General features: G+C 33.7%; 4 protein-coding genes across 6 annotated transcripts; 3 read left to right on the top strand and 1 right to left on the bottom strand.

Annotated features, from left to right (window-relative positions):
* The first annotated feature begins 3,871 nt into the window (after positions 1–3,871).
* Positions 3,872–5,555, top strand: LOC129798412 (coagulation factor X-like). Its single transcript, XM_055841554.1, has 3 exons — positions 3,872–4,224; positions 4,294–4,732; positions 4,797–5,555. Exons 1-3 carry the CDS (start codon positions 3,905–3,907, stop codon positions 5,010–5,012), a joined length of 975 nt encoding a protein of 324 aa, XP_055697529.1. The 5' UTR covers positions 3,872–3,904; the 3' UTR covers positions 5,013–5,555.
* A 3,688-nt stretch (positions 5,556–9,243) lies between these two features.
* LOC129798411 (aprataxin-like protein) lies at positions 9,244–10,630 on the top strand. Its single transcript, XM_055841553.1, has 2 exons — positions 9,244–9,464; positions 9,530–10,630. Exons 1-2 carry the CDS (start codon positions 9,309–9,311, stop codon positions 9,911–9,913), a joined length of 540 nt encoding a protein of 179 aa, XP_055697528.1. The 5' UTR covers positions 9,244–9,308; the 3' UTR covers positions 9,914–10,630.
* Positions 9,880–11,018, bottom strand: LOC129798408 (retinol dehydrogenase 12-like). Its single transcript, XM_055841548.1, has one exon. It carries the CDS (start codon positions 10,908–10,910, stop codon positions 9,945–9,947), a length of 966 nt encoding a protein of 321 aa, XP_055697523.1. The 5' UTR covers positions 10,911–11,018; the 3' UTR covers positions 9,880–9,944.
* Positions 11,019–11,048: 30 nt separating this feature from the next.
* LOC129798409 (BAG domain-containing protein Samui-like) lies at positions 11,049–12,634 on the top strand. Of its 3 annotated transcripts, XM_055841551.1 has the most exons (3): positions 11,049–11,198; positions 11,349–12,273; positions 12,509–12,634. In XM_055841551.1, the coding sequence occupies exon 2, from the start codon at positions 11,406–11,408 to the stop codon at positions 12,225–12,227; it is 822 nt and encodes a 273-aa protein (XP_055697526.1). In that variant the 5' UTR covers positions 11,049–11,198; positions 11,349–11,405; the 3' UTR covers positions 12,228–12,273; positions 12,509–12,634. The 3 variants fall into 3 exon arrangements, with proteins under 3 accessions (XP_055697526.1, XP_055697524.1, XP_055697525.1); XM_055841549.1 differs by having other exon boundaries at positions 11,349–12,634; XM_055841550.1 differs by having other exon boundaries at positions 11,049–11,234; positions 11,305–12,634.
* The last annotated feature ends 2,450 nt before the right edge of the window (positions 12,635–15,084 follow it).

The following is a 15,084-nucleotide window of genomic DNA, read 5'->3' as shown; positions in this document are numbered from 1 at the left end:
TACGTTGTAGCCTTTGATTATACCTATCAAACAAAAAAATACTTAAGTCGATCCATAACCCCTGACCCGAGCTATAAGGGGTCAAATTTCGAATATTGACCGGCCTCTATCTCCGGTTCCAATTAACATATTGACCTAAATTTTACCTTTTTGGTTTCGTCCCGATGAGCACTTTCAGATGGAAGTTCAAAAAGTCACCACAGGTGGCGCTGTGATAGCGTCAAAATTCATCGAAATTCAAAGTCACTTTTCTCAAAAACGGCATTGTGCAAGTTAATGAAATTTTAGTATGTTGTAGTCCAGTCTAGGACGTTTCCAAAATGGTGCGTATGTGCGCTGTGGTTTTAATAGAACCGGAGATATGAGGGGTCAAAGTTCACAACATTCAAAAAATCATATCTCCGGTTCTATGTGACCGATTTTGATGAATGAGGGCTTAAACGAAAGATCTCACCAAATGCTACAACTTTCTAGAATATTTGAACTTCGTGGGACCAACACCAGGGGCGCCACAGTCGAAAAACCAATTTCAATATCACATAACCTCAATTATCTCGACTGTCGCTGAACCGATTTTGATGATTACTTCGACATAATTGTAGAGCACATTTGTCTCTACATTTCGTCCATACATCATTTTCCACTCAGACTACGCTATCACTCCGATTTTGCCGTTTAAGTGTGAAAAAATTGATTTTTCCCATAATAACGCTTTGAAATCACTCAGATGCCAATTTGACTGCCTCTACTCCACCAAGACACTTAAAATAGGGGTTTAAATGGAAAGTCCCGCAAAATACAACAATTCTTTGATATAGTTGAAGTTCAACAAATGACTACTTGGGGAACTCTGGATGAAAAAACGAGTTAAGAAACAAAAAACCTCGCTTATCTTGGCTTCTGAGTAATCGATGAGATCATGTTCTATGAGAAAATTATAGAGAACATTCTGGTCTACATTTCACCCATATATCACTTTTCTGTCAGTTCATCCAAATCCTTGATATTTTGGTTTAAATACAAAATTTGTATAATTTCACGAATTTGATTCAAGATAACTGAATGGCGTCTCCCAACTTCAGCTCTAAATCGAATTTGCATGCACTCCGAGTTAGCTCACGTTAAGAATCTCACCTACATAAGCCGGTTAGGATTATCTGTCCCTTTTAGGATTTAAATCAAAGTTTTTTATATTGAAAAGTATAACTAAACTAGAAATAATTTCTAATAACGTTTTTTTTAATTTCAAATATTTAATAGGCTCTAGAAATTATTAGCTGAGATTCTTTACAATCTCAGCTTCTGTGGTCCGAGGTGAAATCTGACCTAGTCAGATCGGGCTCAAATTTTGGATCTACACGTTCTGACACTCATAGGCCACGAATATCATACGCGCTAAAAATTGATTTTAGTGGACATCCCATCCGTCGTAAAACCACTTCCGGAGAGAGAACGGAGAAAAATATCCACAAGCGGTTTTCGGCAAAGGTTAAATGTCGATGGGCCGCTAAAAGCTGATGATGTCAGATCAACTCCCAACATAGAAAATTTTGTTTTCTCAATAACTCAGCCCATATGACATCGATCGATCTCAAATTTTATTATGTTATAACTGGGCCTTAAAAAAATAAGACCCCCTGGCCCCCTTGACCCGAGCTATTTAATTGAATTTTCATATGGTCATATCTCCGGTTCTTGTTGTTAGAATTTGATAAATTTTAGCCTTTTGGACAGCTCTCGTGAAGTTACTACAATCCTTCTGGCACCCCAACTTCATCCGATTTAATCAAAGTTCCGATTAATCGAAAAATCGTTTTTTGAAATTACCCTCGTATATGATGGTTGGAATAGAAGTCGTTACTCTAGGTGTAACGTCTTGAGGAGGGCTATGCGCACGTCAATTTCTTGCAGTCTATCGTGAATCGTTACCGAGTGCGTTTGGGTTGAGCAGGGGTTAGCCTTCCAATGGGTAAAGACAAGTTTCCCGCGAGTTCTAGAATAAACGAGTTGGTGGCTCCGTCGCGAAATTGATAAAGAATAATCCCTCGGTTTAATTTAATTATCTTCACAATGCTTTTTCTTTAAATTTTAGTATGTTGTAGCTGATGTCGAGACCTTTCCAATAATGGGTCGCACTCCTCCCTCGATGTTGCTGACCGGATCTATAACTAAAAATATATTGACCGAACCTTTATTCGTGTTTATGGAGCGATTTCGAAGAAATTTTAGTATATATTATTTTTAAGGAAAAAACAGAGATGAAAATAAACAAATTAAAAAATCAAATCAAATAATGGAAAGTTACAAATTGTGACTTACATGTTATATCTAGAATACTTGGATTTGGATTGATTATTCATTTCTTCAGTGGACAAGGATCCCTAAAGTATCTATGAATTAATAGAAGTTTCGTCCTTTGATGATCTAATTTCTAATTAAAAAAATTGCAGTGTTTGCAGCCACTCCATATTTACTACTACTGCAGTTTCCCCTATACATTTTCAAAATTTTATTTCGCAAATATGTATATGTAACTTATATTTAATAAAATATACTTATAAAAATTTGCAAATAAAGGCGCTTTCACATAACTAAACTCTTGAAACAATAATTTACCTTTAAATTGACTGTAAGTTAATTTTTATTTATATGCAAATTAAAAAAAAAAACTTCCACTCTTCATAGGTTTTACTCAAATGAAACTCTGAGATAAATTTGCATTTAGTGGGAAATAAATATATAAAAGAAAAATTTTAAACAATATTAAAATAGTTAACTTGAAAGGTTCTGTGAAATCATGACTTGTGTTGTATTTGGACTTGCCCTTTTAAAAGGTTTCTACATATGTATAAAACTTCTATATATATTCCATTCAATCATGGTTATTGTACGAAGTCAGCTTATGAATTTACTTCAGCTTAAACTTTCCATCAATAATTCAGCGATAGGCGGTATATGCTATTGTGAGATACTAAAAAACAATGCTACACCACTCATTGGAAAAATCACTTTTGGTATACCAAAAATGATTGCACCAATTATTGGTAATATTGGGAGTAATGTCCATAAGAATGGTTTTTGGATACAGAACATTCATAGTGGTATTAGCGGTATTATTGATAGAATAAGACCATCTTCAATACTTTCTGTACTACCCTCTTTTGGTGGTGTATTTAATGGTAAAAGAAGAGACAACCAGAGATTCTCGCGTTTCCGAATTACTAGGGATATTGGTAGTAGGGAAAAGTCTCCAAAAACGTTCCCATATCTACCGGATTTTGTACTTGATGAAGGATTTCTTAGAAACAGAATCTCCAATAGTACTGAAATATTTGGACATTTTCCTCAAATTGGAAGAAATTATATGTAATCAACAGGATCATTTCACAACAATTCTTGAAGGATACCTTTTGGGCAACGACGCTAAACAATTGAATCAACCGAAGATCGGATAAAATATTAATATTCGTAAATAATGACACAATCTTTAAAGCCAAGAAAAAATGTAAATTCAATATTGAAAAAAATTGATATAAAAAATAAATATTTTATTTTTACTTGAATATTGAAATTAATATTGTAAATTCTTTTTACAAATTGAGAAATTTTGCAATGGACCAGGTAAGGTGGCATCACCATGTAAGCATAAAAAAAAGCCATATCTGAAATTTAATTATACAACACAATTCTAGTACAGCAAAATTACCTCAAATTCCATTAAGAAAATCATAAAACTGTTGAGGAAATTCTAAATAACTTTAGAATCTGGGAAAAACTTTTAAAGATGAACTCAGTGCAAAAATGCATTTACACTATAATGAAGTCGTGCATTAGTTCGAAAATATATAAGCAACAAACTAAAGGACTCCTAGGTCTTAGTCAGTGAGATTGAAACTTTGAAGAAATGTATTTAGTAATCTGTCAAAAATATCTTTTAATATTTCATTTTATTTTGCTGTTTGATGTCCTTAATATTCTACAACTTGTTGATGCGATGTTTAACATGAATAAGCCATTTTTTATTGTTGGGATTTCATACCCTTACGAGTCCTCTAAATGCGGTATCGTAAGCTCAAAATCCGGTTTGAGAATTTTTGGTGGTAAAAAAGCAAAAGAAGAATATCCCTGGTTTGTACTTCTCAAGAAACCTAAAGAAGAATATGGATTTTGCGGAGGTTCACTAATAACTAAGCAACATGTTTTAACAGCCGCACATTGCTACACGTAAACTTATTTGGCTAGTGTCTCTAAATAAAAATCTAAATTTTATTCCTTAATTTTGTTTACTTTTAGCACAGAAAAAGACGAAAAATATTGGAAGAACGAGTACGTAATCCTATTTAACATTAAAAATGTCTGCAAGGACAAAGGCAATAAAGTAATTAAACAAGATCGTGTAATTATTCATCCGGGATTTAATTCAAATAATGTATTCACTGAAGAAAAAGAGCTCTGTGATATTGCTGTTATTAGGCTTGAGAAAAAAATAAGAAATACTATTGTTTGCCTCCCAAAAGATGATAAACTTCCAAAAAAAGGAATTATTATTGGATTTGGAGCCACCTCCGAAGATAAAAATAAAAGTTGTGAACTCCAGGAAGCATATGTCAATATTCCTAACAATAAAATGTGCGGAAAATCCAAGGCTGAGAAGACCTTTTCAAAGAAAGACAATTTCTGCGCAAAAGCTGAGAATTCTGACAGTTGCAAAGGGGACAGCGGAGGACCTCTTGTAAGAATTCAAGATGATTTTAAAAAAACTTTAATTTATATATCATAATTTTTTCATCTCAAAGGTGCACGAAAAGGATGGACAGTATGTAGTTTATGGTATAGTTTCTTTGGGATATGGCTGTGGGCGCAAAAATGCCACAGGTTTCTACACAAATATTATTTCACATCTACCCTGGATTAAAAATGTAGTGAAAAAAACAGAAACCATCGGAGATCTATCCAAAAGCGTATTAACAAATTTTCTGAAAAAATTGAATTTAATACACTTAAGATCTTAATGCAATTAATGGTAAAAGGGAAAGCTAAGATATTAAAATTATTTAACAAATTTAAAAATAAAATTTTTGTCTTATAAAATTACAAAAAAAATCAATTACTGACGAATTTTGCAGGCAGAAGATCTAAAAACTAAAATTTGGAAGAACCACTAAAAGTACTAACTACCTCATATAGCACTGAAAATCAGTTCGTCAAGTTTCGTACTGTAAAAAAGTGATGATCAAAGGAAATGAAAATCCTTCGTTCATTAAATCATCCCAAAACTAGAAATGTGCAAAATTTCAAAAAATCGGTTACATTAATTTTCGGTAAATCTTGACAATGGATTTCAAAAAAAGTTTTAAGATTAAACCGTTTAATATTGGTTTAAAGAATTTTATCTTAAAGACGCTTCCCCTAGCCGCCCTATACATATCTACTACAGAGCTTATGCCAAATGTAATTTTCAGGAAATATATACTTATCTCGCTGTTATAATAGATTGTAATTACAATTGCAATTACAAAAAAATAAATAAAATATTTGTTTTGGAATTATCAAAAGTCCTCAAAATTTTTCAGGTACTTTTTCTCAATCTTTTTTTTTGTATTCAAGTGAAAATTTCCATATTTCAAGCCTATAGAGATTTTAAAGGCCTTAAAGTCGATTGTCTCGAAAACTATGTGAAATAGAGGCCTCAAATTCTCATCTCTGTTAACATTTATATACACTTTATAGATAACTTTAAGACTCAAAATGTAATATGCCCTGAATAAGTTTTCAGTTAGTTATTATTATGAAAGCAAATTTGCATCATTTATATAGGAAACAGTTCAAGTTTGCCCACAAACCAAATTTGCAAAGAAAGAATCACATCTACGACAAGCTGATCTAGGATTACCATTCGCCTTTCTTCAGGACATAAATGAAAAAAATAATTAATAAAAGAGAGTATGCAAAAATAACTTTTAATTTAAAAACATTAAATATGTAACCTAATGTAATTATTTATTATTAATTATGAATTTTTATAACCATTTACAAATAAAATATCTCAATTGGGGAAAATTTGAGGTTTGACTTGAAAAAGAAATGACGGATAGATATGTCTGCGCTCTAATGCCTAACTTTTGTCTTGTAGTTATGTTTTAGGAAATGCCTATGAGCTGATGACTAGATTTAGACCTCTCTCACTTTCACTGAAATGCAAAAACATGTTTACAAAATATAAGTTTTTGTTTGTTTGGCATAAGCTCTTAAGGTAGTTGAACAATTTAATATGCCTCAATGAATGTTATCTCTAATATAATAGGGTAAGTTGGGGTAAATTGGAATCATGACTAATTTGGAACTTTGAAATGTCCTTACAGTTTTAGATGGGAAAAGGAAAAACAACGAAGAAGTAGGGGGAAGTGGGGCTCTTTTGAAAGTGGGGTACCTTTGAAATTGGAATTTTTCATCTATTTTTTAAATAAAATTGAGTCTTATCGTGATATAATATAGCTGCACACAAACATATTGAGAACATACCTTCAAAGGTGCCCCGCTTCCCCCTACTCTTGAATGTAAAGTAAAGTATTGTACTGAAACAATTAGAAAATCCTAAAATTTCAAAATAGACAGGATTCTGAATTATCCCATCTTATTGTTAAGTTTAATTATTTATTAGAGGGAAGTGGGGCACCTTTGAAATTGGGATTTTTCACATATTTTTATATAAACTTGGGCCTTATCTTGATATAATTTAGGTGTACAAACAGATTTAGAAGCCGAATTAGATTATGATATAGCTCAGTCTCAGTTCAACTTAGACATAGAAGAAAAATCCCAATTTCAAACGTGCCCACTTTCCCCTACAACATTTTAGAAGTGTATTACGGATAAAAAACATTAATAAATAAATAAATTAATAAATTGATTACGAATTTTATGAAATTGAGCATAACATTAAATGGTTTAGCTACCCGTGTGTATTGGAATTTAGGAAAAATTTTAAAGAAAACAAAAAAAAATTGCCCAAAATATTAAATTAGCTACATCTATGTTTCAGGGTATTCAGAATAAAAAATCTAACGGATACAGCCTTTACAAATGAACAAAATATGTTACTTCATATTAATTTTTGCACAGTATAGGGGAGACTGTGGCAAAAAAAAACACATCAAAAATTTCAAAATTCAATATCTTCCAAAATAAAAAATATAGCGGCGGATAGCGGCTTCAAATTTTTTCCATAGATAGCCTCTATATACCTTCTTCAATGTTGCAAGTTTCTTAGAATTCAAACAAGGAATTTAGAAAATAAATATTGAAATTTTTAACCCTGTTTTTAATTTTTTTTAAATTATTTTTTTAATTTACAGGAGTTAGTTATAAAACTAATCAAAATTTGATAATTTTGAGAATAGTCACAAAATTACTTTTTAGAAAACGGCTCATTAAATGTGTTTCTTTACAAAATAGAGAAAAATGGCTTGCAATTTCACTAATTCACAGAATTTTAAAAGAAATTGATTATTTTTCTCCTAGAGTATGAAACCAAACTTATTTAGTAAACAATATATTAGTGAAAACGTTAAAAATTAGTGATTTCCTCTTATGGTCTATGTTTACAATATAATAAAAAGTTTATTTAATTCGAGCTCTTAGGCATATAAAAGTACAACATTTAAAATATATGTTCTGAAATTTTCTTTTAAAAATTCAGTTGTAGAGGGTTCTGATTTTTGGAATTCGGAGACGTTTTTGAAAAAAACGATGAACAATAATATTTCTTGAAATAAGTTCATCATTTCCTGTTAGCTAATGAGTTAAACCAGTCCTTGATCATCATCATCATCTTCATTTTCCACCGCTTCTCCCTATTGGGATTGCGTCTAGAGATGGTAAAATTTCAGAAATTTCACAGCAGTCGCCACCTACTTTAGGCGGAAATTCATGAAATTTCTTGAAATTTACCAACTCTAATTGCGTCCTTGAACGAAGGATTTTTGGAAAAAATGATATTCGAATTTTGAAAGACTATTCTACAAGAATAGCATTTTTGAAGTATTTTACAGATTTTACACCACGTTTCGTCTTAGATTAGAGAATAAGTTATGATCAAGTAACCATAAAATCCTTCGTTCAAGGACTAGTTTAATTCAGCACCTAATAGGAAATATTTACGTTTTTGATATCAGAAAACATAGCTCAATGGCTGAATTTTGAAAATTTTTAAATTAAAATTCAGAAAATATAGTTTAAATCTTGTTTCTATGCCTAAGAACTTGAATTATTTTTTTTTATTATGCTAGAAAAGAAATTTGGAAAAAATCAGTTTTTTAATTTGCCTGATCCCCGTAACCCCTTAAGTAAATTTTCGTTAAATAAAAATGTCAAAGCTGGAAATTTTCAGAAGAATATCATTAATTCTCTAAAGACTAATAGTCCTTTTTGCCTTGAATGGTATCACGAAACGAAATGATAAGACCTATGCTCCATATTAAGTTTGAGAAAAATATATAAGCTACAAAACACTTTGATGTTCTTGACAATATACAATAGTGATTCATTTTACCATATCAAAATTTGCGCGTTTATTATCAGAAATTAATAAAGATAGGTGTAATAGTAAAAATTCACCGTGTTCTACGGATCGGAAAGGACTTAATCAGGTATTGCACGGATGGTTGGTTTTATGGATTAAATATGAACTAAACGGAATGCCTTATACTTACTGTAGTATTGATAAAAGTGGCGAATTATTTTTAAAAATTAATTTGATTTTTGGCCAATAATATGGGAGACAATGCACTGGCCCGAGGAACACTGACGATCGTTCCTTATCAATATCTACAAATTGGGCATAGGCTAATCTATGGTGAAAAGTAGGACCAGCTTTATTATCCCATTTTATTTTTTACGTTTTTTTTTAAATAAAAATTGCGTACACCCCCCCCCCAATAAAAATTTGAGATTTAGCCCCCACCCCCCTAAACGAAATCCTGGGTACGCCCTTGCTTCCCCGTACATCAATCACTCATGCCACGCCGATGAGCCACAGTTGTGTTTATGCGTGCGTGCGCATTTCATTCATCGAAGAAATTGGGGGGTCGCCACCGTCAAAATTTTTCGAACCCAAAACTCTTTCGTTACTGGGATACCATCCTGGCTGCTAACCGTAGTATTCGAATACCGATATCTGCCGATCGCTTGCCTTCGGTTTTTCGAAAATCTTCGTTATCCCGTTTTTGTTTACAAATATTTCATTCATAATTAAGTCAGCTGTTCGGTTTCATTCGTTTAATAATTTTTATTCATTTATACCAATAAAAATGAGTCATTGGTCACAAAATTTGTTAAAATCAATGCAAGACCCTCAAGCAATTTTGATTAAGAGTGAATTACTAACTGTGATCCAGGACAAGTACCCTAAAGCTAAACATCATTATCTCATTCTTCCACATCAAAACATTGAAAGTATTTTTCAGGTAAACATTAGTTTTTATTGTCAATTTGAGTTATGTTTTTAATTGCAAATACTATGCATTTGCAGTTGAAAAGGTGCCACTTGTCTTTGCTAGACGAGATGGAATTAATGGCTAAGAATACTGTAGAAATAATTGGAGGAAAACTCAGTGACTTCAAGATAGGTTATCATGCTCAACCGAGTATGAAGAGACTGCATCTCCATACCATTTCTAATGACTTTATCTCATCCAGCCTGAAAACGAAGAAACACTGGAACAGCTTCAACACAGACTTGTTCATCCCAGCGAGAAAATTGTACGATATGCTTGAGAATCAGGGAAAAATCGAGAGATATCCAGCGCATGTAGTTAATACTCTGCTTTCCCAGGATTTACAATGCAACAAATGTTCTTACATAGCAGAGAATATGCCAAATCTTAAACAACATCTTTTATTGCATGATAAATAATACAAAATATGCAATATTTATGTACAAAATCTTAGTCGAATTTTCGACCAATTAACTTTTCACTTTCACTCCAGAGTTTGAGAGAATCTTCATCTCTGATCCGTGCCTTGGACTTGGTTTGTTTTAGGTTCACGATCAAATAATTTGTTCCGGGATTTTTTTCGTCAGTGTTGACATCATCTGTGGCGCAGTGAATTATATTTTGAGCTCCCTGACGAGCAGATCTCAAATACCACCAGGCAATTGGTGAAAAAAGGATATAGTGGTACCACTTTGGATTGTAGTCTCTGAAAAAATCAGTATGACACAGTCCTGGACAGAGAACATGAGCATCATAGCCTTTGCGATACAACTCTTTAGCGAAGTAAAAATTGGCTAACTTTGAGTTATTATAATGCCGATTAGTTCTCTCCCTATTAGGAGGAGTCACCCATTTTCCCAAATTCTCGAAGTCTAGAAATGCCTTTTCATGCATTTTCGACGATACTACAACAATCCTTGAATTGTTTTGTTTGATCACATCACTAAGGAGACTCGTGAGCAGAAAGTGACCCAAATGATTCACCCCAAAATGCAACTCAAAATTTTCCTTTGTGTACTGTTCAGTTTTAATAGCTAATCCAGCATTATTGATCAGGCAATCAAAATGAGGATGTTCCATCTTCAGTTTTGCAGCAAAAGCTCTAACAGAGTCAAAGGATGCCAGATCCAGTTCCATCGGAATCATTTGTCCGTTCTCTGTCTCCTTCCGGATCTCATTTATAGCTTTTTGTGCCTTATTTATGTCCCTACATGCCAAAATTACAGTGGCATGACGAATTACGAGGGATCGGGTAGTTTCAAATCCCAATCCAGTGTTTGCACCTGTCACCACATAAACACGATCCTTGAGACTGGAATGGTTCCTTACCCATCCAAAATGATGTTCTCGCAGTTTCCTTATCAAATATAATGTGGCTCCCACTCCCACAGGAATTAAGATGTAAAACAAAGACATGACTATACAAAAATTGCCTTTTTCCGTCACTATAATTCCAAGTGGAGAGAAAGCTAAGAGATGTTTGTTTTTCTCTTATATAAAAAAAATCCTCTCATTTTTTGGAACACCCTGTTATTTTCGAAAATCTGACAGATTTATGCGGATTTTTCGAACAACGAATAGTGTTCAGTGTGTGTTTTTTGCAGAAAAACTTGTTAATTTTGGTCATTGATTTTCCACTAAATAATTAACAAATTCAACTATAAGATAATTGATATTACAGTGCAGAACTTCATAAAATCGTTTGTGAGTGTCTTTTTTGGATATTGGAAAATAGATTCTGTATGAATATTGTTTATTTTTTAAACCTCAATGCAACATCACTATCCACTATATTACATGATACTTCCAGTAAATTCTCTCCATCAATTTTTTTTTTCGAATTTCCTACAAAAGTGTGAAAAGCACATTATCTGGAGAAAGAAAGAGAGGAAGCAAAATAGCTCCCTCGCAATGTCTCAACCGGTGACTTCGGACACCGTCAATGGTTCGGTGAATTCTACCGGAGAAAAGACAAAAACACCCACCCCGGAACAGAGCAATCACCAGCCAAATGTGCGACACATTCCGATCTTCGTTGAAGGTCGTGATGAGCCAGTGATTAACAGAAACCTTGACACCTCAGCGAGTGGAGAGACTCCTCAAGCGTCAGGAAGTGACAAGGGATCTCCAGGAGGGGGATTTGGTGAACCAGGGAGCCTATTTAATCGCGTCAAGAGATTTCCCGTACTATCAAATTTCGACAGTGAACTCTTTCAGCAATCTGGAGCACGATCTGCTTCGCCTGGACGTACAATCCCCATCAAAGTCAACCATCAAACGCCTCAATCAAATTCTAAGGCTCCTGAAGTGCCTGACATGGAGAAAAAGTCCCCTGTGCCACACAATAAGCCTTCTGGCCAGGTGCCCAAACCTCCTGAACCCAAAAAACTTCCAAAAGAAGATTTCATTGGGAAAATTGAGAAAATCCAAAAAGACGTGCTGTCTCTGATGGATCAAGTGGAAAAATTTACTGGAACATCACGAAAGGATAAGCAATATATATATTTGGATGAGATGCTGACCCAGAATCTCTTGAAATTGGACACAATCGATGCTGATGGAAATGAAAAAGTAAAACTAGCACGCAGAAGTGCCATCAAGTGTATCAATGAGTGCATTTCTGTCCTTGAACAAAAAACTGATGCAGCTGCGACAGCTGCCAAGAATTCAGAGGCATCCCAGGAATCCTCAAAGGTGGCCAATGATACAAAAAATGAAACTAGTCAAGCTTAATGTTAAGAAAATTGGGCGTCTGTTGTAATAACAAAAATTCTCCAAGGTAAACTATCTTTTATAGAAATTTTCAGTATCAATTATTCCATTTTGCCTGTATTTTGAAGTCGATAATGTTGCAGTTAATATCTCTGAATATATTATCTTAATTTAGAAAAGTAAAACTATAGGAAAAAATGTGAATTACTCCCTTCTGAATATTTAAATAGTAATTATCCTTGCAAGAGGCTTCTGTTAAAAAACAAACACACACACACATTCTTCTATTTTACACTTTGCAGCTTAAGAAGTTGACAATATGAACTTGAGAAAAAAATATTTCAAACGTATTATAAAATTTTATGGCCTGGAAAAATGATTCCAAAGTCAATTTAGAAATCCCTAATAAAGTCAGAGTTATCATTTGATAGGCAAATAATTTTATCCAAGTGACATAAGCAGTATAATATTAGATGAGCACATATATTCTGTCACTAGAAGAGGTCGAAAGTTTGGAGTGGTATAACTCAGCTCCTGATGAACATATTTGGATGGGTGAACTATTGTCGGAAAGCTTGGTTCATTAGCTTTTAGAATCTAGTATATGTAATCTTCTATGAGAAAACCATGGTGATCCAGAACCATTTATGTCGAAGAAGACACTTTTTGCAACGTCTTTTTTGGCCATCTACTTCTGGGACCAGGAGTGATCCACAATTCTCGCACAAGGACTATTTATAAGATCATCAATATAAACGAAGCATCGTTCATACGCGAGACCTGACATAGCGACAGTCATCAGACGAGAGAAAGCACTTGGGCTAATCTTTAGACCCATAGGCAGTCTCTTCATCTGAAATTGTCCTCTGTCTGTAGTAAATGCTGTGTATGGACGACTTTCAGGTGTGATCTCTAATTGATAATAGCCTTGAGTGAGATCTAAGTGTAAGAAGTAAATTGCTCCTGAAAGCGCATCCAAAATTTCGGTAATATTTGCAAATGGAAACTTGTCGTCTTTAATTTGCTTATTTAGCAATCTATATTCAATGACAACTCTCCATTTTTTCTGTTCTCCCGATTCAGATTTTTTCGGAACTAATAAAAGTGGTGAGGACCACTCACAAAAAGCATCTTCAATTATATCGTCTTCAAGCATCTTTTTGACTTGTCTATTAATTTCCTCCTTCTGTCCATGTGGTAACCTGTAAGGCTTCACATAAACAGGAGAAGCATTATCCTGGAAATGGATTTTCTGTTTGTATAAGTCCGTAAAAGTTAGCTTGTCCCCAGGCAGATGAAAAATATCGGCATATTTTACGCAAATTCTGGTAATAGCATCTTTTTCGCTTGAATTTAAATGAGAAAGTGGAATTTCGTTCATTAACTTTACTACCCGTTGGGTTAGATTTGAATTTTCGCCGAAATTTATTACTTCAAAATCCTTCAATGATCTTAATTCAAAATTGAAATCATTTAATTTTACTTGGTCGTCTCCAGTGTTCAATATTTTGATGGGAATGACTCCAGAACTAGGTCGAACAATTGTGCTTGCTAAGAAAATACCTTCGCACAGCTGATTCCCCAAAACAACACAATAACCCGTAATATTTTCACTTACTTTACAAAATGTAAGTAATTCACATCGAGGAGGGATCATGTTGCACCTTGGTGCGTCATTTAGCACTGGGGTTATAAGACGTTGACCACTCAGATTGATGGCTAGGCCTAGGCACATTTTTTCATAATCGACAATCGCGTCATATTTTCTTAGAAAATCGCCACCAATTAATACCGTCTGCGTTAGCAGCAATTTCTCCCAGGATGATGAACTCATGGAAAATATTTTCCGATTCAAAGTTCACCTCCAAATTTATTGAACCCAATGACGTAACACTACCCGAAATTCCATTGATTTTAACTGTTTTAGATTGATTAATATTTCCGAAAGATCTGATGCAACAACTTTTGATTACACTTATAGATGCACCAGTATCATCTAAAAATTTAAATTTTCTATCATCTATATAAATATGAACATAATTCATTCCATCTGCCAAAAAGATTGTGCGATTTTTAACGAAAAAAATTGATTTGAGCTTGTTCATCTAAAGTTGCTGAAGATTCTTGAGCAACATTCACATTTCTGCTGGACTGATTCTGAGAATTATTATTATTATTTCGAGAGTTATTATTTCCATAGTGAGAATTTCCGTTTCGAGATCCTCGGCCTCGTTTAGAGCCTTGTCCGCGGTTATTGTTATTATTGCTATTATTGGAGTGATTAGAATTGTCATTATTTCTCCAATTTCCTTGATTTTTTCGACCACGGTTATTCCCTTGGAATCCTAGATTTTTCCCTTTCGAATTATGGCCTTTTGTCGCCAAATTTACGTTTTCTTCATTCGACGGCTTCTCTTCGTCGAGAGCCCCCTGAATTGCTTCTCGTAGGGATGAATAATCGCGTGCTTTTACAATTGTTCTCATCTCTTGCGACTTTAACCCATTAGCAAATACCCATATCGCGTTTTTCTCATTAATAGCATGAATTGCCGAATTATCTCCTGCATTTTCTCCCATTTGAGCTAATGTAAGATTTGTTAACAAAACCTCAATTTCATTACCAAATTCTTGAACTGATTTATTACCTTGCTTTTGAATCGCAAATTTTGCAGCTAAAGCAGTTGCAGATTTGGGAGGCAAAAGGAATTTTTTAATATCCGCAATTAAAGCAGTATTTGACTCGTATGATGATTTTAGTTTTAATTTCGCATCACTATTTAATCGCGTCTTAAGTACAAACGTAGTGAGAACTTTTCTGGCTTCTGCAGATAAGAGGGACGCATACAATTCGATGCCATCAATAATTTGACGAGTAACA

Source organism: Phlebotomus papatasi, chromosome 1 (assembly GCF_024763615.1).
Source record: "Phlebotomus papatasi isolate M1 chromosome 1, Ppap_2.1, whole genome shotgun sequence".
Lineage (NCBI taxonomy): Eukaryota > Metazoa > Arthropoda > Insecta > Diptera > Psychodidae > Phlebotomus > Phlebotomus papatasi.
Note: the sequence above shows the minus strand (reverse complement) of the source record. Positions and strands in the feature narration are given on the sequence as shown.